The sequence below is a fragment of the Lepus europaeus genome, chromosome 15, assembly GCF_033115175.1.
Source record: "Lepus europaeus isolate LE1 chromosome 15, mLepTim1.pri, whole genome shotgun sequence".
NCBI lineage: Eukaryota > Metazoa > Chordata > Mammalia > Lagomorpha > Leporidae > Lepus > Lepus europaeus.
Window position 1 is genome coordinate 40456004 of NC_084841.1, and position 25248 is coordinate 40481251.

The 25248-nt window shown below is 42.0% G+C and overlaps 2 protein-coding genes across 5 annotated transcripts in view; one reads left to right on the top strand and one right to left on the bottom strand.

Annotated features, from left to right (window-relative positions):
• ITGA2 (integrin subunit alpha 2) overlaps window positions 1-6832 on the top strand; it is a 113346-nt gene extending 106514 nt beyond the window's left edge. Inside the window, exons 28-30 of the mRNA XM_062211856.1 lie at window positions 3715-3804; window positions 6114-6230; window positions 6745-6832. Of these exons, the coding sequence (XP_062067840.1) occupies window positions 3715-3804; window positions 6114-6230; window positions 6745-6825 (288 nt within the window). The 3' untranslated portion in view covers window positions 6826-6832. The remainder of the gene's footprint in view (window positions 1-3714; window positions 3805-6113; window positions 6231-6744) is intronic.
• Window positions 6833-6990: 158 nt separating this feature from the next.
• On the bottom strand, window positions 6991-24964 carry MOCS2 (molybdenum cofactor synthesis 2). Of its 4 annotated transcripts, XM_062211858.1 has the most exons (8): window positions 24889-24964; window positions 23798-23955; window positions 22588-22732; window positions 18962-19089; window positions 18315-18465; window positions 17254-17377; window positions 14790-14890; window positions 7130-13539 (listed from the first exon to the last, which is right to left on the bottom strand). In XM_062211858.1, the coding sequence occupies exons 3-7, from the start codon at window positions 22683-22685 to the stop codon at window positions 14822-14824; spliced, it is 570 nt and encodes a 189-aa protein (XP_062067842.1). In that variant the 5' UTR covers window positions 22686-22732; window positions 23798-23955; window positions 24889-24964; the 3' UTR covers window positions 7130-13539; window positions 14790-14821. The 4 variants fall into 4 exon arrangements, with proteins under 4 accessions (XP_062067843.1, XP_062067842.1, XP_062067841.1 ...); XM_062211859.1 differs by lacking the exons at window positions 7130-13539; window positions 14790-14890 and adding an exon at window positions 6991-7104; XM_062211857.1 differs by lacking the exon at window positions 7130-13539 and having other exon boundaries at window positions 14607-14890.
• Window positions 24965-25248: the final 284 nt, after the last annotated feature.

Here is a 25248-nt window from a genome sequence, read left to right on the forward strand (position 1 = left end):
TTGCCTCTTTTCATATGCTCCCAACATTTCCATCTTCCCAGTCTTCATCACACTTGAGTCAAAAACGTCTTTTTCTCTTTCCTAGAGCTCTTAGATAACTGATCTTAAATTACCCAGTAGACACATAGTAGCTGAGGGTCCATCTTCCTTTATTAGGGCCAAGTAACCCTCTGTTCTGTTTTTCCCATCTTCTGATAAAAGAACCCAGTGCCCTGACAACTTGAGTCATTTCCATCCCCAAGAGCAGTTTGCACAAAGTGCCAAAGCCAGGTCAGGGCTGATTTTCCATGTGCTATAGCAGTGTTTACTTTGAGCAGGGATTTTGGTAGCCAGGATATCAGTCTGGCGTGAGAAATACAAGGACAGACAGGCTGCCCTACATCTGCTTGCTTCAGTGATTGGCCATCCCTTTTACCACTCCTGGCTCCAACTGAGTAGCAAAATACAAATTAGTCTGAAACCTCTGGGGCCCTTTGTGGCTCTAGTTCATTTCTTTTAAATAAATCAGTTCACAAGGTGCTTACAACTAGACGCCACTCCCTGGTTTTTCACTAGTTCATGATGTCTCCAATCAACTCCACTCCTTGCTTTCAAGTTTTGTGTTAGAGAACTGGTTCTCTCCACACTTGTCCCTGGAGTCCAAATAAGAGCAATATTCTTGGATAAGGGAAAGGAATGCTGAATGCAAAAAAAAAAAAAAATCAAAGCAGGGGTGAGGAATGGGGAAGTGAGGAGGTGCGTTTTCTTTTGGCCTTGCTTTTATTTGCTTCTGAGCTGCATTGGCTCTCGTGCCTTCAGGATAATTCTAAATCCTCTGGTGCAAAGCGGCTGCAGCTTGGTGCTCACTTTTACCACTCGATTCTTGGCTCCTTGAGTTTGAGGAACAAATGTTTTCATAGCGAACTCTGCCAATTGGAAAGGAAAAACGTGCTGTTGCACATCAAAATGCAATCACGCCAGCTCTGTAAAAAGCATTTTGTTTGTCTCAGGTTGGGTTAGAGCTACGTCATTTCAATTATAAGACCAGCTTCTTAGGAAGAATATTATTTATGCTTTTCCATATGGTTATGGTGGATAAACTGAGATGATACCTTGGGAGTTATCTCTCAAGTCCTATACATTTTCCTCCTTTGGAAAGGCCAAATGATTATCCCCATCTTGTTTTCAGCAATTTCTATGGAAAACTGGGTGTTCTCAGTCTACCTGGGTGATCCAGTCTGAAATGTGGATCTCATTTCCTGTATTAGAGGCCATTAATGTGCTGCCTTTTGTTGCCACTGTGTGTGTGTGGTGGTGGTGGTGCAATTCAACATGACATTTCAAATAATTCCATCACTAAGTGATGGCTCAGGCCCTCAAATTAATGGCAACACTGGCTGCAATTTCTAAGTGAATGCTCTGATGAATGCTAGCAGGTGTGTCACTTCACTCCCCAGGTGTGCATGCTTGCCCACCTGTGTGTTTGCCCTGCAGGAGACCATCGTGTGCCTGTGCAAAGGGCCTGCTGTGGGAGTACAGATGTTAACAGTATTGTAAGAAAAATGCTGTCTTCTATAACCTACAGGAAGTATGAAACCACAATTCTCCAAGTTACTTATTTCTTCCCACTTTTGTCACTGTCAATACTGCTTATGTTCCATCAATAATAGATCTTTAAGAGAGCAGTGAGTGGGGTTAATTTTGATGCAACTGTCCATCTTGAGAAAATTAAGAATAGCCAGAGACTAAGCCAATGGAAAGGAAACAAACTGCTCACTTTTTGGAAATATATTTTCTCTTTCTGGCTCCTAGATATAGTTTAGCAGATTACCTCATGGAGTCTGTTGGATTGTGTGCCCTGGTAACCAAAAAAACTGAGTCCTACTAGCCAGGGTATGTGAGGGCTGCTCTAAAATTTGAGCACTGTATTCTACTTCACAGTTGGCATCTGGTCCAGTATTTGCATTACAGAGAAAACAATAGTGAAATACACACATCAATGTTTCCATTTAAAAACCAATTTTTCTGTAACTCACTTGAGGAAAACATATAAAGTTATTTCATAATAAAATGTTACTGGTAATGTCAACATAAAATGTATGCCCTTCCTATCTGCCTACCCCAAATCCAATGTGTTTGGTAGAAACACCTGGATTAGGAAATCTGTAATTATTACTGATGATGTATAACATGCCAGAAAGTTCAGCTGTCTGCTGCCAACAGGCATGGTCAAGTTACAGTGTGCTTTTAAATGGTATTATTTTACATACACGTACCTAAAGGAAAATTCTCTTCCCTGTTAAATTTTGGTTTCCCGTTCCATTATATGCCTCATTCAGGTAAGTATATAAACTCAACTTGCAATTTTGTCACGTTGCAAAGTTCACTTTACAACCTTCACTATAATCTTCCATAACTAAAAGCTTGCCTTTTGGGCACAGTAGTTAAGTCACTGCTTCAGACACCTGCGTCCCCTATCGGAGTCCCTGGGTTTGAGTCCCAGCTTGACTTGCAATCAGCTTCCTGCTAATATTCATCCTGAGTGGCAGCAGGTGATAGTTCTAGTAGTTGGTTCCCTGCCACCCACGCGGGAGACTACTGTGGCAGCCAGGGAAATGTTTTAATTTGCTGATGTCTGGATCCCATCCTTCAGAGACTTGGTTTAATTTTCAGAAGCAGAGCCCAATCATCTGCACATTTCACAAGTTCCCTAGCTACCTCTGATGGCTGTGCTGTTCCATACTACCAATTTTTATTTTAAAGATTTATTTTATTTATTTGAAAGAGTTACAGAGAGAGGTAGAGACAGATCTTCCATCCGCTAATTCACTCCCAAGATGGCCACAATGGATGAGTGCAGCTCCGGCCAAAGCCGGGAGCCAAGAACTTCTTCCAGGTCTCCCACACAGGTGCAGGGGCCCAAGGACTTGGACCATCTTCCACTGCTATCCCAGGGCATAGCAGAGAGCTGGATTGCAAGAGGAGCAGCCAGGGCTAGAATCAGTACCCATGTGGGATGCCATATGCTTCAGGCCAGGGTGTTAAGCCGCTGCGCCACAGCGCCAGGCCCCATACTACCAATTTAAGCACTCGAAGAGTCTTTGGGGATTTTTCCTCAATTGTTTACTTAGAGAGGTGTCCCATTCACTACCCAACTCCCCACAACAGCTAAGGCTGGGTGAGAGCTGACCCATCAATCCAGGTCTCCCAGATAGGTGTCAGGAACCCAACAACTTGAGCCTTCCAGAGTCTGGAATCGGGAACTGAAGCTGGGAGCTGAAAGCAGGTGCTGTGATGCGGAATGTAGGTATTATAACCGAGTAAGGCGCCTGTCCCACAAGTTCTCCAAGACTTGGATTTTCTCGCCACTTCCCACCAGGAAACAAATCATAAACATGGATTTCTGCGTTTACTACTGCTGAAGTAAATATATTCCTTTTAAACAATTATTTGAAAGAGGAGGGAGACAGAGACATAGAGATTGTCCATCCACTAGTTCACTCCCCAGATGACAGGCCAAAGCCAGGAATTTCCTGTGGGCCTCCCACATGGGTGACAGGGACCTGAACACTTGGGCCACCTTCCACTGCTTTTCCCAGTCCATTAGCAGGGGCTGCATCAGAAGTGGAGCAGCCAGGACATGAATTGGTGCAATACAGGATGCCAGCATGGCAGGCAATGGCTTTACCCACTGTCACAATGCCAGCCCCTAAAGTGTTTGCTCTTGTGTTGCAGTCGCCTTTCCAGACAGTACAACTGACAGCAGCTGCAAAGATTGACACCTACAACCCCCAGATATTCGTGATCGAAGAAAACACCGTCACGGTGAGTGCACGGCACCCCCCACACGGTGTTAGTCTGCGCCAGGCGGCCCCTTTCTTCATTTGCAGCAGTCATTCTTCCCACTTGCATGTGGAAATACCTGACTGCAACCCAGAAGAATCTGATGGCTATAATACTGAGCTTTTGATAAGGGTGTTTGCTGCTCTAAAATTTGAGTGATATACTGGTCCTCCTCCAAATCCTCACATGGGCAAAGCTGGCTTTTCAACAAGTAATGATCTAATGTAAGTCACAAAAGGGGCTCTGTCTTGCTTGGAGATCCACGGTGTCCCTTCTCCGTGCCTAACCTGGCAACACCAGTTCTTCCTTTCTCTCCATGCTCACACGGAACTCTCTAGATTGGGGGCTATAAAATCTAAGTTGTGTTTGTTTAACTCATAAATTGTACTTTACAGTACTTTTTTAAAAGAGGAGTACTGAAGCATGCTTAATAAGTAAGACATTAGAAGGTTCCTTTTTTCCAAAATAGTACTCCTTAAAAACAGACACTGACATTATGTGACACATCCATTCATTAAGTCTTACATTCTAGAAAACTGTAAATGCACCCCTTGATGAAAAAGCTTCTGCAGAGAAATGTATTTTCACAGAAAACAAAGGTTCTCTGTTCCAAGAGCTGGCACAGGACATTTTCCTTTGCACTGAAACTCTGGGTAGAATATGCCTTATTTAGATACAGAGGATTTCCATGCCTGGCTAATCTGCTGGCAGAGCCTTGAGTATTTTCCTCTCAAAGCTTTTGTTAGGAGCTGGAAGCCAGTTCAAGACTCTGCCCCCAAGGCCAGCTTGGCAGTTGGCCTCAGTCCACTTTTTCTGCCTACGGACTTGGCTGAGAAATCCATGGCCCCATGAACTTGGGGCTGCTCACAGCGCTGCTGTCCCATTCTTGTCCCAGGGACAGTGATGCACTCAACAGAGAATGCATTTCTGCTTCTGGTTAAGGAACCTCAGGGAAAGTGCACGCCCTCTCTTCAGAGGTTTGGGCACGGAAAATCGGAAATGGAGCCAAGGGAAATGTGGACTTCGAATTCAAAGTGCTATGAACTTATCCTAGGGAAAAAGTACTACAGTGTTTTTTTTCAAAACTCACTTCAGAAGAATGTCGTGCTCAAGTCATATGTGAAATTCTGAAATCTTTGTTTTTTAGAAAGCAATGTTAAACACATTAATTGAAAATTCAAATATTTTAATACACTCAGATTTTTTTCTTGGACTCTCTGAGCAATGCTAATAAACAACAGAGGCCAACTTGTCTATGAATATTTTAAAATATAAACAATTTGGAGTTTTTGAATAATGTTTTTAAATAATAAATTGTCACATTCCTACAGATAAGTGATTGGGTCCCAGGCTTACTAACTCTGATCCACAAAATTTCATCCATGGGGATCCACAGGAATATGTGGGCCCCAGATGAGGAAACTCTGGAATAGAGAGGCAGGCAGATGACTGCAGTGAGCAATATGGATTTTTAGTCATCTTATCCATAAATTTGTAAAGCCTATTTTAGCTCTAAAATACACAAATTTTTAAAAAGTCACCAACCAAGGCCAAGTTTAAGTGTAATGCACCTCACAGATGATACGATAGAAGGCAGCACTTCCTCCACTGCCATTTAGTGCTAAGTCAAATAAGTTAGATGTTACACTCTTTTGGTCCAGCACAGGACTCTTTAATGAGTACTCTGTGAAGAAAATGGTTGAGATTCCAGTTTAAAAAAATAGGCAGTTTTATCACCAAAACTCTTAGAATACCCATTCCATAGCAGCATCACAAGAGTGCCACCATGTGAACGTAAAGGATCCTAAGTAGCTTCAAGGATAAGTTTATTCTTCAAAAGGTCAACCTGAGCCCAGACATTTGTGTTCCCCAAAATTGGTACCAACCTTGAATGAGAATTCAGTGAAAGCAGTATTTTAGATACCCAAGACAAACTGCTTTCTAGTCCAGCCGAGGTTGGTTGGTTGGTTGGTTTACTCCCTTCCCGAGGCCTGCTGATGGTGCTTTCACTTGGTGGTGGTAACATGTGCCAGAAACTCAAGTTCCTCCTGTTTCATACCTCCAGGAGGGTCAGTCCCATCACAGGCACGAGACACTGATGCAGTTCTAGGGAGGACACCAGCAGACTGTTGTTCTCTCTTGAACTTGGCAGGCATGTTTTCTCTCAAGTAGTCAAGGACAATGTTTGAAGAATCCTGAGTCGGCATCCATACAATTGGATCACTGGACTAGACTAGCTCAGCTTGTCAATGCTGAAATTAGGTAACTGGATTGGGAATATACATTTACAGGTTCCCCTCATGATAATGAAGCCTGACGAGAAAGCTGAAGTGCCAATGGGAGTCATAATTGGAAGTATAATTGCTGGGATCCTTTTGCTGTTAGCGCTGGTTGCAATTTTATGGAAGGTAAGAACACTTCATATTTCATAATACAGAGATCCTGCATGCCTCTGCTTGACTCTCCTTACAAAAAGGCAACTTGGGTTTTTATATGGTGTCTCCTCTCTCATAAGGGGAAAAGAAATGCATGTTTATGATGTCCCCCTTCATGCTCCTTGAAAATGAGGTATTTTTTCTCAAAAAAAAAAAACAAAAAACTTCCTTTCAACCAGCAGGATCATCTACATTTTGTTTAAATAAAGTAGACTGAAAATTTATGAAACTCAGTTGAACTATCAATTCTTTTCACTAAAGAGGTGACAAGTACCAGGTAAGCAGTCCACCCAGCACAATCTTCAGAGATTCCTTAAGAGAAAGTGGGTACCATACAAAATAAACCACGGTGCTCACGTTTCCTACTTGCACGTTTATTGGGTGCAGTGTGGTGTTCCAACACACACATGTATGCGCTGTAATGGTCAAATTGAAGAAATCCGCATATCCAGAGGGTGATAACATTTTTATATCATCACTTGTACAGCTCGGCTTCTTCAAAAGGAAATATGAGAAAATGACCAAAAACCCAGAGGAGATGGACGAGACCACGGAACTCAACAGCTGAACCACCCAGCAGCATCCCCGCCAGGCTCTGCTGCCGTGTACCTGGGTGGATTTCTTTTCAAATCCTAGTTGTTTGTTTTTAAATAAGGACATGGGGAAACTAGCCTGAGATTTCAAGAAAAACTGCTGGTCAGATTGGAATGTAGAAATTGTATGTGGGGTGGGGTACAGGTATAAGATTTATTTTGGGGGGGGGGGGCATCTTTAAGCTGGCTGGTCCAAAGATTACCTTCTAATGTGTTATGTCAGGAACATGAAAGGCTTCCCGGCATGACAAGTCCTAAAGAAAAACAGACTTTCTCAGACTTAGGGAGGAGTGGGGGAAAGGGCAGGAATGCTCTTATAAAAGTGGAAGTACACAGTATATGTGTATGTGTGTATATATATAATATGTGTATGTGTATACATACACATATACTATCACATTCACTTACATAATTATAAGTATTTATTAAATATACTAGATATTATCTATGATCTACATCATATACTGGTTACTTCCACAGATACACAAAATTATAAATACTGATGTTACCAAGAGGGGGAAAAAACAACACAGGGTGTCTTTAAAGTCAGGCTGCTGCTCTGAGGTTGCTGCAACAGTGATTTTATTTATAAGCGAGGTAAAATTTGCTGTTTTCTTTCAGCCCACAGCTGCCTCTTCCAAGTCCTACCTTGCTACCTTTGTTAAAACCTGCCTGACTAACCCAGCGGAGGTTAAGAGCATGCTCTCCTCTAAGCTGGAGGATGGGGCAGTTTAGAAGCCAAGGCACAAAATACTGCTTAACACCCATATAAGAACAGTTAGGATAACACTCCGCCTTCTGGAAGCCCAGCCTATGCCAGACAAGGAAGGAAGGAAGTTCTTTTCTCTTTCAGGCCTCAGTTAGCTGGCAGGAAGAGACTCGGGGGATTTTTGAAAGATGGGTAATTTCCCTGGCAGCCTCTCACCCGCAGGTACCCCCACACTAAAGTAGCCATCACAGCCTGGCTTCCTCTCTAGGGTCCGAAGCCATCCACCTGCATTTACCCCTCATCCAATCCTCCTCCTCCCCCTGGTGTTTGGGGGCGGCGGGGGGTGGGGGGTCTTCCGTAAAGTCATGTTTGTTCACATACCTTTGTGAACTACTGTATATGAACTATGTACCCTCAAGGGAGCTATTTTCATATATTAGTAAATAAGAAAAATTAGCCTGAGGAAATGCCCAAATGTTGGAATTTCTGGCAGTGTAAAACATCTTGTGAATTTGCAGGAAGTTGTGGAAGGAGCCTAGGAAACCACCAAATTAGCAGGTGTACCTGTGCTTCCTCCCAGAGGAGTGAACTGCAAATGGGCAGGTGTGTTCAAAAGGTAATTTCTTTCGCCCCAACTCCCAAGATTCTAACTTGTTCACTGTGGGACGAGGCTTAAAAAGGAGCATTTTAACAGTCCCTTCAGTCATTAAGATGCGAATGGAATGCGTCTTGGGAACCACTACCCATTTCTGCTTTTTGCTTTTCATTTCCTCTTTATCTGAGCCCAAATGTTCCTAGTTTGTGCCAGGGTGACGTGGAGGGCAAGGGCTATGGTGACTGTTGTCAGACGCTGCATACCTAAACCTTGAACAAGCCCTTGGTCTCTAAAAACCTTAGGGTCCTCATCATAAACTGGGAAGGCTGGACTGGAGTTAAGCAGCACTTAAAAAAAAAATCTATGATCTGGATTTCCTAGAATATAAACAGTCTTCAAAAATCTGACTTGGAAAGAGGTCAGAGGAAAGCAGGTCTTTGCCTGTTTGCATGTGGATGGCTCTGACTGCCCTCCTGGGCCTGGCCCATGTTGGCAGCCCACAGCTATCTGGACAGTTTAATGATTTACTTTGTATTTGACAAAGCAAGGCAAACAAGAATTTAAAAGATATCAATTAGCCATAAAATGTCAAGGGTTTATAGCAAAAACAGCTCGGTATTCTCTAGCTGGTTGTGCCAAAGCCCAATTGTTCTAGCAGCTGTGTGGATTCACTGTTTCATTCCAAGATTTTTTTTTTTTAATGGAGAAATTAAGTTGAATATTTAATAAACCATGTAGCTAATGTATACAAGGGGCCTTCTGAAAGTTCATGGAAAATGCATATTATAAAAACTAAGGATTTCAATGCTACACCAAAATAACCACCTTTTAATTCCATTTTCCAAACTTTTTGAAGTATCTTTGTATATTGCTCATTGGAAAATTAATATGCATATAAAGAGTATATCATCCCTTTTTATTAGTTTACCTTCTTAGATAAGCACTAAACAAAGGTCACATGGCTAGCTAAAGCTCTGTAGTTCCTTGGTTTACAATATTAGCCTCCATTGCATATTTCCATGCAGGAGTAGGATTATTATACACTAAAAAAAATTAGCCTAGCCACTTCTCTACACCCCTGACCATACTGGGGTAGGCTTTCTCAACCTTGGTACCATCATCACTTCAGATGTGATGGTTTTCTTGTTTGTGTGTGGGTGCTGGGGCTTTCCTGTGCCTTATTGGATGTTTAGCACCAACTCTGGCCTCCACCTACCACTGTAGGGCAGTTCTTCCTCCCGCAGTCAAATGACAATTGAAAAATGTCTGCAGGCATTACCAACGGACTCTTGGGTCAGGAGTATTTCTCAAGTAATTTTAAGCAAAGGTAAATAGTCACCCAAGAAATTCAGAGGGGAAAATATCATTTGGAAAAAAAGTTATGTGCTCCTGTTCAGTAACATTTTTGTTTGAAAAGTAGAGTACCAGGCTTAAAAGAGAGCAAGTTAAAATTTCCATTTCATAAATGGTAAAAGTCTATGGAATATGATTAAAAATTGAGTTTTTTCACACATGGCTACCACACAAACCTTGTAAGACAGGAATATAGTCAAGTAGCTTGATGAAGAAACTTGTAATTTTGTGTTTTCATTTTAGCAAACAGAACAGTGAAAGTAACTGAAAAGGACAAAACCAATTTATAATGGTCAATCAAGTGATTATCCTAAAAATTATAAAGGCATAATTTGATGTATTTATCCTGATGTTATAAACTGACATAAATGGAAGGCAGGATTCCTTTAATTGAGCTCCTTGACCCATCTCTAATATTTTACTTGCACACTTATAACAATTATATACAAAACCTCAGGACTATGCTCTTTGTGTACATTTAGGCATGCTCGTTTTAATCAGACTAAAGTTCAAAATAACGTTAACTAAAGAATAGAAATGTAGCTATTATGTAAATAGTTTCCTAAGTGTATATATTGTAAAACTGTTAGAATGGCTTATTTTTTAAAGAAAATTGAAAAAGTTCTTTTCCTTCAAACAATGCATGTCTTTGATAACTGTATTTGCTGTTTTTGCATTTTCTTTCCACAAAAACTGTAAACTGGAATGTATGCATGATTGTACATCAAGTTGCACAATTCCTTTGATTTCTGAGAATCAAATTGGCATAGCAATCAATAAAACTAGTCACTATTCTCCTAGAAAAGAATGAGGATCTAACAGGAAAGTTATTTAATTGTAAATGACTATATATTACATTTTAAAATGTCATTAAAATTGTTTTGGGAGCTAGCTTTGTGGTACAGTGTTAAGCTGCTGCTTGCAATGCTGGCGTCCCATTTCAGAGCCTGGCTGCTAACATTCACAAGAAGGCAGTGGATGATGGCCCATTAGCTGGGCCCCTGCCACCCAGCATGGGGGGGGGGGGTAGCCAGGATGGAGCATGTGGCTTCAGCCTGGCCCAGATCTGTTCTGGAGTGAACCAGCAGACCGAAATCACTCTCCCTCCTTCTCTGCCTTTTAAATAAATCTTGGAAAAAAAGTAGCCTGAAAAGTGTTTCCTTTAGGTTTTGATTTTTTATGTTTACTTGACAGGTAGAGTTACAGAGAGAGAGAAAGGTCTTCCTTCCGTTGGTTCACTCCCCAAAGGGCCACTATGGCTGGTGCTGCACCGATCCAAAGCCAGGAGCTTCTTTCTGGTCTCCCGCGTGGGTGCAGGGGCCCAAGCACTTGGGCCATCCTCCACTGCCCTCCTGGGCCACAGCAGAGAGCTGGACTGGAAAAGGAGCAACCAGGGACTAGAACCCGGCGCCCATATGGGATACTGAGGCCGCAGGTGGAGGATTAACCAAGTGAGCCACGGCGCCAGCCCCTAGGTTTTGATTTTTACAAGGCATACACTGTACTGTAGTTGTCTTATACTCACATTGCTTCAGTACACAATGAAGACTCAAGGAGGCTGAAGATATAACTAGCCAGATTATCTAGTCTGTTACAGCAGCCAAACCACTGTGACATGCAAAGGCATAATCATATGTTGTTCAGAAAAGATTAAATGTGCTGAAAATTTGACATCAGGCTGACAGCCTGTCACTGCTGTATAGAGGACAGATTAATGCCCACTCTACCTGGCTGTGCAGTAATGTGCGGCCTTCATATCTCTCATCGGTGTATCTGGTGCTCTTTCACATGCCTTCCTATTGCAATCGTAGCAAACAGCTCACAAGGGTCAGCTCACTGCAGAACTGGTTTCAGTAATGTCTGGGATGTGCCTCACCTGCAAGCGCAATGCTGGAGAAAACACAACAGTGCTGCTGCTTTTCACAGCAGAGAAGACCTGCAATAGAACTACCGTTTTCTGTTAATTTGTGATTTTATATTGAATTTTTATTCCAAAGTACCTGTTAAAAAGTAAAATCATTTTAAAAACGCCTCCCTCATGCTATCATAATCATTTAATATTAAAGCAGGGCCCAACCTTAATGAAAATGGCTACCAAACTGAATTTTTTGTGTCTACTCTCTATAGTGTAGCCCTGTCCATACTGCCCTCTGCTGGGTGATTCATCTAACTACATCACATAAAAGCTTCCTCTTAAAAAAATCTTAAGTTTTTGGTTTTTTTTTTTTAAAGAGTTGCAAAGAGAGGTCTTCCATCCGATGATTCACTCCCTAGATGGCCACAATGGCCGGAGCTGCACCGACCTGAAGTTTGGATCTCCCACGTGGGTGCAGGGAGGGGCCCAAAGACTTGGGCCATCTTCCACTGCTTTCCCAGCCCATAGCAGAGAGCTGGAATGGAAGTGGAGCAGCTGGGTCTCGAACCAGTGCCCACATGGGATGCTAGTACTTCAGGGTGTTAACCCGCCGTACCACAGCACTGGCCCCAAAGGTGAGTAGTTTTAAGAGGTCACAGGGTGGGAGTGGGGGGAGCAAAGCCACACCATCTCACATCTGTCAGTGCTGCAATTACACATGCATCAGGTTTAGAACACTGGTATTCAATTATTTCAGAGTGTACTATAAGCTCATGCACTGGTGAGGCACTGTAGTGACCGGCAGAGTCCCTGTCTCATGAAGTCTACGGTCTAGTGATGGCAATAAACTAGTAGATGTGATACACCAACTAATAGTGAATACCACAACAAAAACAGTAAAACAACAGGAAATGACCAAAGTGAAGGAAGTTAAGTGAGGACTATCTAAAAGGGATGGGTAAAGACCCTAGGTTGAAATTAATTTGCCACATACAAGCCACAGCAAAGTGGGAGCCTGGAGCAAGATGGGAAACGGCAGGAGTCTGCGTGTAGGACAGTAGGCCACAGTGAGCAGGCTGAGGTCCTCAATGTGACCAGCTATGAGAAGCTTCTGAGTAGCAGGGTTAAGTGGAGAGGAAAGGTTAGAACACTAGGACGATGAGTGGGCCAGGGCAATAGTTCTCAAGAAATAAAATGGAGGATTCGACTATGGAAGGGAAAGTGAGGTAAGGAAGAACTGGCTGAATTCAAGATACACCCAGGATTCCATTTTCTAATCCTCCACCAGGTTCATTCAAGTCCAGCCTTAATCACTATTGCTCAAATAATACTGAAACTATATGGCAACCCTAAATGCCACACCCAAAAGACAAAACTATCCAGAGACTACTTCCAGGCTGACTTTGCCTGTCTTCAGGTTGCTCTTCTAAGTACCTGAGCAGCCAAGTTACATATATAAAAAGGCTGAATGTCAGAGTGATGCTAGCCCCTTAATATCTCACCCACCAATTAAATCTGCCACTCCTAAAATTGCAAGGATTAATGAAGATCTATTTATATCTAGTGCAATGCACTAAAACCTTTCAAGGATGTGCCATCCAGTTCTAGCATGCCCCAGATTAACTTCTTAACTTCTGCATCGGAGATTTAAAAGCGTAAAGCATAACAATCTGGGCTCCAAACATAGAATAAAGGCACTTAATTGAAGGCATGACTATAAAAACATGTTCAAACAACGTGTGATATAGAAACAATTATCTACAATAAAGACCTTTTAAGAAGTATTTGAGTAGAAAATTCCTGAACATATACTTTATATTAGTATTATATGTAATATAACACACATCACATTCATTCACAATTTGGGTATAGAATCCTAGTACTATCTTCATTGGCCCACTCTGTGATAATGAACTTTCAGATACACTGCAATTGTCCAACACCCAATCCCTCATCCCTAGTAGAAATTGGTTTCTGGCCAGTGAAAAGGAGGGGCTATCGAGTAGAGAGGGTAAGGCTGAGAACAGGCAGGCAACCCTACCTCAGTAATGGAAATAAGTGGAGAGTTTGAATCTTTCTGGCTCACAAGGAATAAGTACGAAGTAACCAAGAGATTCCTAAAGTCCATGTGGCTGACCTGTGGGTCCCAGCCAGAGACACGGTGCAGGATCTTCTTCCTGGTATTTAAGGGTAGTAGACAAAGATCACTGGGTGGATACCTGGCATAGAATGGCCATTCAATAAACAGCCGCTGAATACATGTGTTCCCACCAGATATAATAAGCAGCATTACTAGATTTCTTATCTGCTGCAGAAACAAAAAGCCCTTCAGTCTAAGTATCATAATACACGTAATGATAGTTTTGTAATAATACTAACTACCCAAATTATGCCAATTATTTTAAAAAGTATATATATTTCAAATTCTGCTCTAAAAGAATAGAGCTAATTAAGTATTCTCACCATAAAAGAGACACAGGCAATAGGTTTGTTAATTAGGTGAGTTACGGTAATCATTTCACAATATATTCATATATCAAAATATAACACTGTATACTTAAATATATACAATCTTTATTATCTTCCAATAAAGCTGAAAAGAATTGGAAAAAAAATATATGGTACTTCTATATACAAATTAACAATATGTAGGTTGATCAGTAAAAAACTAGATTACTTTCATAAAAATCTTGCAGAGAATTTAATTGTTTACCAATAACTTCACTAAGGACCATGATGCAAAAGCAACCAGAAAGTAAACTATCTGAAAATGCTTTAATAAATAAACATATAATCTCCTTTATATTACTCTCCTTACAACAATTTCTGGAAGTCAAATTTTAGACATCAACTAATATTTTAACATAAAACACGTTGATGGTAGTTTTACAACAATTTCATGCTGATTTGTACGCTGATACAATATTAGTAACCATAAAATGCAACAAGTATTATGGTCAAGATTAAAGATTCTAAATTACTAGAAATCTCTAGAATATGAAATAGTTTAGGTATTATCACTGAATTTTTAAAAATGGGAAAATTTGTAAACTTTTAAAATTATCGGCTTATTTTAAAAAATATATTAAGTTCTAAAAATACGTATCAGGATGGGAGGCTGAAGGGGAGGCTGTGTCTGAGACGAGGTCGATGAGCAGCTGCCAGACCCCAGTGTAAGCAGGGTCACAACTAGGCTTAGTCATGGAAAGACGTCCTCCACGGACGCTTTCCCTCTCATTTATACTGCTGCTTGTCTTCCCTAAAGTCCTTGCTTTGGCTCTAGCTCCCAGTAACCCTTCATCCTAAATACACACTTTTTTAGCTTTTTCTCTCTTTTTGTGCCCCACACTTATAAAACACTGAGCTTTGGTGAGCTATCAATCTGTGGAGGAGAAAAATCACAGAGAAATCAATGGTGAAACTTTACCCAAGTATGAGAGCGCTAAAAAATGTAACTGATTAATCGTTGTTTGCCCAAAAGCATTCTTTGTTTCTCTTCCAAGTTGAAGATGACTCTTCATACATTTCCTAAAAAAAAAAAAAAAAAAGTCTCTAAAAATAAACCATTAAGTGTATAAATCAAATAAATCTCATATCTATTTCAATAAGCCCCTCTCTCCACAATCCAATAACCATTTATATAGGCCACTGAGAGCAGAGAGAGAAACTGATGCTCCCTTCATTGACAGACACCCAACCTATTGGAGAAATGACAAGAAGCCACAGCACTGAAGGGAATACATACCTAATTCCATCTGGGGCCATGACAAGACACTGTTGGCCAGATTATGTAGATGATGAAAGTCTTTAAACCCTGTTTCCTTAACAACATGCCTACTACAATTCCAATGACACAAAATATGTTTTGCCAAAGGAAGAGGGGACATTCCCATTAGTTGTTAAATGTCCATCTGCAGAAGTTCTAAGAGGTGCGACCTGGATACTGATGTGAATTAGGCAGCCTTCCCTATGTCACAGATGATCTCAAAGCACAGGCTGGGACTTGAACCAGTGCAGGATTTTAGATAGTTCACAGAAGGAAGATCCTATCGGTTTCTCTTCCCACTCAGTAGCGAGATTGCCTTCCTGTAGGGTGAGGAACCCAAAGCCAAGTGTCTAAGTTCATTCACTGCAGTTTTCAGCACAACGATTTCAGTTGGATTTTTAAAGAATTGTCTCAATCTCTTTGTTAAATTTCTCTGAAAATTCCTCAAATTGATTTTCTCTGTTCTCTCAGAATCCCCTGAGATTCCTCAAAGCAGTCATTTTGAATTCTTGGTCTGAAATGCCTCCCATCTCCATCTGAGACAGGGGTGGTGTTTGTTCTGCTTGGTAAGGTTAGTTCCCTTTCTGCTCCTGGTTCTCACGGACATGTGCCTCAGAACACCTGCACTTCCCCCAACTCTCTACGAGAAAAGCAAAGTCCGTGCACCACTCAGAGCCAAAACTGAGCATCTGCCCCAGCTCCTGTCTGTGTCCCTTGTTTTCTGGGGCCACCCCTCATCTGCTTTCTTTCTGGTAAAGACAGGTAGAAGCAGCTGTTCTTGCTGCCTTGGCTTGAAGCTCATTCTGGAATGCCCTTCCTAGCTCTCCCTCTTCTAGGGCCCACAGCATGGCCTACCAGAAAAACTCGGGGCAGACTGTTCACAGCAAAACCACCACATATCTGAGTTCAGGTAGAGTTTTCTGACTTGCCCTATCCAAAGTATTCCCTTGTAACTACCAGTTTCAGCTTTCATTCAGAAAATGCGGTCACTAGATTTCCCAGGCTCTGGTTCAGAGCTGCACTTGCTCACCTCATCCACTGACTCAGGTGGAAGCTCCTGGGAAGGAGAGACCACCCAGCCTTTATAAATCTGGCCCTTTGCCCTCCTCTTCTGAGTTGTTCATTAATTCTTCAGCTTTGCTATCAGCCACAGGCAGAGGGCAATTCTGGACTAAGAAGTGTAATTACATACATTTGCAAATACAGAACAATCCTATTGTTCCTGTAACTACACCAGGGGAGAAATTAGCGAGTTGGTCCTTTTCATCCCTTTGGAATGCCCTATTTAACCAGAGAATTACTTGCTCTTGTTTAGTTGGATTCATTGACAGAAAACAAACCAGAATTTCCTATTAATATTATTAAAGTCACTCAACTATGTATTTTATCAAAGGCAGCAAAAATAAAAGACTTCCAGGAAAAGATTCCTGTTCCTTGAATTTCAATTCTAGCTACTGCTGGCATAGCAAGTCTTTACAAGAATCTCTAATAGAAAGACTAATTCAAGGAAGTTCAAATTCAAGAGAAATGACTTCAGGGGCTAGCGCTGTGGCACAGTGGGTAAAACTGCCACCTGCATTGGTTCCAGACCCAGCTACTCCACTTCCAATCCAGCTCCCTGCTATGGCCTGGGAAAGCAGTAGAAGATGGCCCAGGTCCTTGGGACACTGCACCCGCGTGGGAGGCCTGGAAGAGGCTCCTGGCTCCTGATCAGTGCAGCTCTGGCCATTACAGCCAACTGGGGAGTGAACCAGCAGATGGAAGACCTCTCTCTCTCTCTGTCTGCCTCTACTTCTCTCTCTGTGTAACTTTCAAATAAATAAATAAATCTAAAAAAAAAAAAAAAATAAGACTTCATATACAAACCCCTGGAAGAGTCCTGACTAGAAATTTGTTTTCATTTATTGAGGCTTACTGGGCCATGCATTCCTTGGGGCGTGCATTTTCCCTGCTTAAACCTGACAAAGGAGATATGTTATAAATATCCTATTTCACAGATAAAGAAAACAAGATTCTACAGTCAGGGAATGGACACAAAGTATTCTAACTTTGTAGATATCATATTAAGAATACTTGAGAATAAAATCAAGTGCGTATAGCAAAAGGAGGTATTTTCTGAACTTACCTTTTTCCATATGGGCACCTTGGCCTTTAAATTATCAATGGCATAGCTCACAGCTTCAAGGGATGCAGCCCTGTGTGCTGAGGACACAGCAATGATTATGCTTGCTTCTGACACCGGAACTAAGCTTTAACAAGATGAAGAAAGAAATCATCACCCCTGAATCTATGTGTTAAAAAATATGCTAGACACACACATGGAAAAAAATCCACTGACATTCTTAGAACTATAATTTACTTAAAAATCCAATTTAGTTAGAAAACACTACTTCATCCCATTTGCAGTCAGGAAAATAGACACTGGGTTGATATTGCAGCAACTTTAAGCATCTATCCACAAAAGCTGCTTGATGGGCACCAAGAAGAAAACAACTTTTCACTGACTCAACAAACAACTGATTCAAACCAGGAAGAATGCTAAGGAATACCTAGAGATAGGAAGTCAACAAATGGCAATTTAGAATATAAAATAATATATATAAATTATAAATAGTTATATATAAATTATATAAAACATAATTTAGAATATAAAATAAACATTAATAGGCCAGATAACATTAGCCATTTATAAAATTACTGGTTACTAAAATTACTAATGAACAAATAATAATACAATATGATAGATGTAGTCTCAATTGCTCACTTCTTCTTAAAACCGAGAACTCTATTCTTTTTGGTGGTACAAAAAAAAGTATTTTAATGACTTTCAAAGCATTTACACCAAAAATAATCTGTAACAGATTGTAAACAGAGTCAAGAATACAAAACGCAACAAAGGCAGGACTCAATGACTGACTTTGGCTCATGTTCACACAAGCCCTCATGCCCAGGGCCTGAAAGTCTTGGCACATCTGCACTGGGTGACAGCACCCAAGGAAATAGGAACACTCCCCAAATTACAACCCAACAAGCAGTCCTGAGAGGCACTAGGAGGCATCACAAACTTTCCTCTCATGGTGACAGAGAATTCCCAAGAAAGATTCCAGAGTCAGAATTCTGACACGCGTTAGGACAGAGCTGGAAAGCAACTGTACTTCACTTCTAAATCAATAAAGGAAAGCGTACCCGAGTCGATGGAACACTGCTATGTGTGTGACTGGCCACTTCTGCCTGATGTCACCACAGATTTTCCTGACCTCGTTTTCTGCCATTGGTAGATAAGCTTCATATTCTAAGCTAATGACTTTCTTCCCTTCAAAGTTATTTCTCGTAGTCCCTAAAAACAAAAAACAGAATTATATAAAGTTGGATTCGTTTTTAAGAGTAAACAAACAGCCTACCTATTTAAAAATTACTTTAAGAAACTTGATTAGAAAAGCAAAGGATAATTATCCCAAAGATGATAAGGAAATAAAACAGATTAAGATTACTGAAAACATTCAGGTGACAGATAACAGTCCCTTTTCCAACAGTTGCATTTGATACTTAAAGAAAAATAAAGGACTATCATTATGTATATTTTTCCCTTAAAATTTGGAAAATACCAGAATTCTCTCTGCTAGCCATGACTTATCCTACTCTTTATACCTTGTAATTTAACAAAGGTTAATTTGAAGGTTACTAAAACAAAAGAACTAAAAAAATTCTACTCGCTTTCATGAGCAATGGAGATTTACTGATGGTCAAACCTCTATCAACATTGAACATGAGAAGCACCTGCTCATTTCTACCATCCAGTGGAGCCAATTGATGCTGTGAAAATTACAACTCACCTACAAACAGGGACACTGCACCACAGGGTGGAGAAATCACCAACTGCGAGACCTCATCCACGGAAAGTTTCTCAGCAGTGAATTTTATTATATCCTTAGGTTTCTCTTCAACATCATCCATATCTTTCCTAAAAATAAGATTTTAATAAATGTTAACACTAGTTAATGTTAATAAACACTAGTTAATTTTAATAAATGTTAACATTAGTTAATGTTAACACTAGGGCAAAACATTCAACTTCTAGGCTGTTTCAATCTACATTTTTTTGTACATCAGATGTGTTAGGAGGCATGATTAACCTGAATGATAAAAATCAGTACAGAATTTTAACAAAGCTCAATATATTTATAAATATCCCTAATGAATCAGGTACGAAATAAAAAGAAATTTGCCACTGACATGATCACTAAACTGTAATCTTATCTGAAATGCCAGTTTATTCCAGATTCTGTAATTGCCACTCATATCTCCCATCATGACACAGCTGTGCAAGCACCATCTTCATCTATACACACATCACTTCTAATCACTGTTACTAGACACCACCCCTACAGTGCCTTTCCTTTATCCAAAAAGGAAAGGAAGAAAACAGAGGTGAAGGTGATTCTACTGGAACTAAGTTCCTTTCAAAGCCTGGCCCAATCCCAGCTAACTCAGGAAATAACAAAATGAACTGCACCATCTATTCACCAGGGGTTATGCAAAGTCCTTTGCCATGCATTTCTCAACTCATTGGACATTATTACACACTCACCAAGGGCTATTATTACATACTCACTAAGGGCCAGAGACTAATCCCAGACTCTAGACACAGACCAAGGATCAAGAGCACAGGCTCTGAGCCGGTGCCGTGGCACAGTAGGTTAATCCTCCGCCTGGGCACCGGTTCTAGTCCTGGCTGCTCCTCTTCCAATCCAGCTCTCTGCTGCGGCCTGGGAAAGCAGAAGATGGCCCAAGTCCTTGGGCCCCTGCCACGTGGGAGACCAGGAAGAAGCACCTGGCTCCTGGCTTCGGATCAGCACAGCTCCAGCTGTTATGGCCATCTGGGGAGTGAACCAACAGAAGGAAGACCTTTCTCTCTGTCTCTCCCTCTGAAACTCTACCCCTCGAGTAAATAAAATCTTTAAGAAAAATTAAAATGAGAAAAAAAGGGCTCAGAGAAGTCAAGGGCTCGCTCAAGATGCTGAAATTCCAACAAAGAATTCTAAACAGATCCAACGTTCTAGTCCCTACTTCCTTCCAACTACTGAAAAGAAAAGCACCATTTTTCACAGACACCAGGACTTTTCACCTACTGTGCATCCGTGCCACCTGAGCTGCTTCCTCCTCTTTTCCCTGAAACAAGATATAGGTAACCCTGTTAGCTCTAAACCCTCTTGAGCTCCCATGACTTCTGGTTCTACAATGAAAACTAAGCTGGCTGGTTCTAAAATCCCGTAACACAAACCGTGTCAAACACAGTTAACAGGCGCTGCTGCTGAGTAGTCTTCCTAATCTTCCCAAAGAACAGCTGTAATCATCACAGACACACCCGCCCCTTTAATAACAGCTCACTGTGTTTTTAATAAATTCCCCCCAAAGTTGTGATACATATCTGCAAGGAGTTCTATTATTTCCAGATAGCAGGTCCTGAGAAAGATCCCTAAGTGCTGATATGTTGGGTAACTTTCTATGTCAATTCTTCATTTTTCATTGCCCTTTAGTAGTGCGAGGGGAAAATGGGAGAAAAAAAAAATTAAAAAGAATCCTGGCTAATTCCTTTCTTTAATGGAATCAAGGTTCTGCCATTGACTATGCTGTTTACTCTTCATTTTGGATAAAAACTATCAAAGTTTTCTTTCATTCCTAATTTACTAGTTTTTAATCACAGGTGACTATTAATTCCTACATTACTTATTCTTCAGTTGACATATACTGACGTCTCTACTTAAGTAAAGCAAGATCTCTCCAGACCACACTGGATAATGTTTCTACCTACTATCCTACTCAGATATGGATTAATTTGCCTGAAAAGATGGCACAGTTCATATAGCTATCTGCAACAGAGGTATAGTTAATATATCAGGACATTGGTTAAATTTATTTCTCGGACTTTCTAGCTGTGCAATTTTTCTATAGTTTTCAGTGCCCAAAAGAGCTATTGCTTACTATTCATGTATATGTCTGTTTGAAAGTACACAGAGAGCCCAACAATGAGCTCAAGTTCAAATGTTGGCTCTATGCTTTCTAGCTATGTGTTCAAAGGCAACTGTAGCTTCTCTGATTTTCAGTTTTCCTACTTGAAATATATGGATATTAATATTCCACAGCCTAGCACTGTGCCTGACAAATAAAATCTTAATAAACTATGTCAAGTGAAAACAACAGACAAATCAAACTTGGTATAGGCAGGAGAAAGCAAGCTAGGTTAGGTTAGACTTGGGCAGACAGCCAAGTATGGGTGGTGGGGGCGGGGGTGCTCCAGGGTCAGAAGAGCAGCTTCTGGTTAGTAAACAACACAAAAGCATGCCCTTAAGATACGCTTTGCAAAAACTAAATGGGGAACTTACAAAGCAAAAGTCTGGAGACCACAAATTAACAGAATAAGAGAAAAACCTGTGATTCTAAACTAAGGAACACAAGGCCATGAAGAGCAAGGTAGGGGAGCCTGGCTAACCCACAGACAACACCTGGGACCACAGACTGAGGAATGGCAGATTAGGCAGAATGAGCTCACTCCCTTAAAGTACCTTACACAAATTTTGCAGAGGGCATAGAACCACCAGATCACTTTCTTTCAATAGCCTGTTTGTTTGTTTCCTGAGAAAAACCACGTGCAGCTTCCCAGCAGTCTTCTCCCGGTTCTTCTCAACAAGGCCTTTCTGTTTTAAAAGCTCCCTCTTGCTAAGCCACGTGGCTGCAAGAGCTGTCTCTGTTCACTTCAATAAAACTTTGCTTTAAAAATTTGCTTTCTCAGCCGGCGCCGCGGCTCACTAGGCTAATCCTCCACCATGCGGCGCCGGCACACCGGGTTCTAGTCCCGGTCGGGGCACCGATCCTGTCCCGGTTGCCCCTCTTCCAGGCCAGCTCTCTGCTGTGGCCAGGGAGTGCAGTGGAGGATGGCCCAAGTGCTTGGGCCCTGCACCCCATGGGAGACCAGGAGAAGCACCTGGCTCCTGCCATCGGATCAGCGCGGTGTGCTGGCCGCAGTGCGCCTACCGCGGCGGCCCTTGGAGGGTGAACCAACGGCAAAAGGAAGACCTTTCTCTCTGTCTCTCTCTCACTGTCCACTCTGCCTGTAAAAAAAAAAAAAAAAAAAAAAAAAAAAAATTTGCTTTCTTGTTTGTTCCTCAGCCCCAAACTTCGCCTTCTGGTTTGCTCACCAGCTTCAAAGTTCTTATCCACAGGACATGTTCCCCAGATTCACATCAGCTGTAACAAACTGCTATTAAGTTACACTGCTTAGAACAAAATGGACTCAGCCGTGGTAGGGAGGTATCACGTCTGCCTGCACCCAGAGTTGACACATCAATCAAGAAGCTGGGATAGGCCGATTCGTTAAGAATACACGGTAACAGCAAAACAAACAGAGCGTATAATCTATGTATTCTTCTGCACAAGACTGAAAAAGACAAATTGCACATACCTACATGGCTTAAATGCACTAGCCTCCACTAATGGGGGGGATAACAGCAATTTCGTCTCCGGGCTGAAGCCGGAGGAGCTGATCTCCAAGCTCGACATATTCTTGACGAACAGCAAATATCACCTGATTTCTAACATCAGCCAACCTGAAGGGAAAAAAAGATGAGAGGTATCCACACTGTGATCCACATCAAATCTCTTCATTTGGATAAAAGACATACCCACTTAAGAACGTACCCATTCACTGCAAAGAACACATTCAACCATTCACATCTCTTCATCGCATGCTGTGTATCTTGGGGAATGAAAATAGCAACAAACACAAGACTGGAAGCACCATTTCAATCAGATCAAAAGTAAAGAAAAATTTCTTAATCACTACCTTGCCTTTTCAGGAATCTTCCATCACACTAAGTAGAGCTAGGAAATTTCCTGCAATAGCAGTTGTCTCCCTGAGGGTAGGTTAAAGGTAAAACTGAACAGAAGCCCCACCATGTTTCAGAACAAAAGATGAAACTGGGGCATGTGTTGGTGGTAACTGTTAAAGACACCATTCAGGACACCTGTACCCATATCAGAGCACCTCAGTGCCTGCCAGCCCCACTCAGATCGCAGCTTCCTTGCTGAGGTGAACCATGGAAGGAAGCAGGTGACGGCCTAAGTGTTTGGGTCCCTGCCACCTACATGGGAGACCCCGATTGACTTCCTGGCTCCTGGCTTCAGCCTGTCCCAGCGCCGGTTCCTGTGGGCATCTGAGGAATGAACCAGCTGACAGGAGGCTGTCTCTGCCTTTCAAATAAATAATTTTAAAAATACACGCAATCCAGGAGTACTCATAGGTTCCTTTCCAATACACATCGTGAAATCTTTTAAACATCCAACACAGACTTACACAACACTAATATTCCCTAACACCCTCAAATGAGTCACTTTTATCTTTTGTTTCAACAAGGACTTGAAGTAGGAATGACAGCAGTAAAACCATCGCTTTTAAAGAATTAGAAAAAAAATCAAATATTGTCAAAACTCAAATCTAGCAGCATCTAGGGTTTGCTTTAGCTTATTTTCTTTTAACCGTACAAATTTCTATTCCAGAAACATGCACACACTCTTTTTGACATTAAGCAAACAAAAATGAACCTTTATTAACTTTTTGAAGACATTTTCAAAATATTAAAATCGTTAATCATACGCTACAAAATGTTAGCTACCCAGGATGTCGAGCTTCTATCTCTTTCCACAGCTGCGATGCTTTTATTTCTTGGGGCACAGAAATGGTCTCGGAACGAACTCCTGCTATTTCAGCACTCTTTGCAAAATACAATACTTCAACCTGAAAAAGACAGAAACAGGAACAGTCACTTCATGACTGTCCCCGCATTATTTTAATTAAAGACAAATATTATAACCTAGCGAAAATCAAATTGCTCCCCTCCATTCAGTACATACTCAAGTTACAATCTTGGGGAAAAAAGTCTTTAAGAACAATTCAAACTGATTTCTGGATGCTTTTCAGATTTACAAACCTATGTGTGCCTTATTTGCGACCTTAGGTGTATCTTCTAGAAAACTTTAACAAAGGCTACACAGTTTTCATAAACACTGAAGCAGTGAACATGTGACTCAAGAGAGAATTAATCCAATAAATGACCAAGTCAGCAAAAGAACTGTTTTCTGGGTTTTCAAATAACCTTTGATTCCCGTCTACATTGCAGCCGCTGAGGTCTGAGTTATGCAATACACAAAACCTGACACTGATACAAGCAAGTAGGTTAGAAATACAGGATAAACTGGTATTTCCCAGGGCAAACCTGTGCCATCGATGTCGTGTCTTAGGGACCCAACCCAGCAAAAGAGCCCACCTGCCACTCGAACAACTTACCCGCCACGAAATAACCACAGCTTTGTGGATAATCAAGGGTTTCAGTAAGTCCACAGGTGAAGCACATTTATTTATAAGCATTCTTAAGTAAGTTTTTAAAAATACAATTAGATCTTCATCCAAACAACTAATTTGAGAAAAGGGAGCCCCCCCAAAAAAAGTCAAAGCACTTTCGGAAACCAGCCGGCCCTCGACCCGGTGGCCCCGACACGAAAGGCCCCGGAATGAACCTGACTTGCTAGGGGCGGACAGGGCAGAGCCCCAAGGTCAGCAGGGGCCATCACGGCGTGCGAGCGTGCGGTGGCGGGGTTCGGGGAGACAGTCTAAGGGCCCACTGCCCCGCCTGCGGAGGGCAGAGCAGCGCAGACCCGACCTAGAAGGACCCGCACCCGCGCTCGCCCGCACACGCCCCAACCTTACCTGGCACCGCTGCACCATCGCTCCGAGGACCCCGGGACTGACTGACAGGCGCAGAGGCCGATGGGCAGGCCCCGCGCCGGCGCAGAGCGCAGGCGCAGCACGACAGCAAGCCCCACCCACCGCGTGCCCGTGCGGAGCATGCGCACAATAAACTCCAGGCAGCACCGCCCCCCCCCCCCCCCCCGCGACGCGCATTATGCCGCGCCGCTCGGCTCCGGACGCTGCAGCTCTGAGGGACAGTTCAGTTTTCCCCCCCAGTTAGGGAGCGAGGGTGACTGCGAACTCCTAAGTGCGGAAACGGAAAAAGGACTGAGCCCTTGACTCCAGGAGGGAGGCCGTGGCGCTCCCACGACGGGCTCC

Coding starts and splice junctions, on each gene's coding strand:
- MOCS2 (XM_062211858.1), bottom strand. CDS start 22,685: ATGTCGAGCTTGGAGATCAGCTCCTCCGGCTTCAGCCCGGAGACGAAA. Junction 17,378..18,314: donor GCAGTGTTCCATCGACTCGG/GTACGCTTTCCT, acceptor ATCTTGTTAAAG/CTTAGTTCCGGTGTCAGAAG. Junction 14,891..17,253: donor AGGTGCCCATATGGAAAAAG/GTAAGTTCAGAA, acceptor TTTTTTTTTTAG/GAAATGTATGAAGAGTCATC.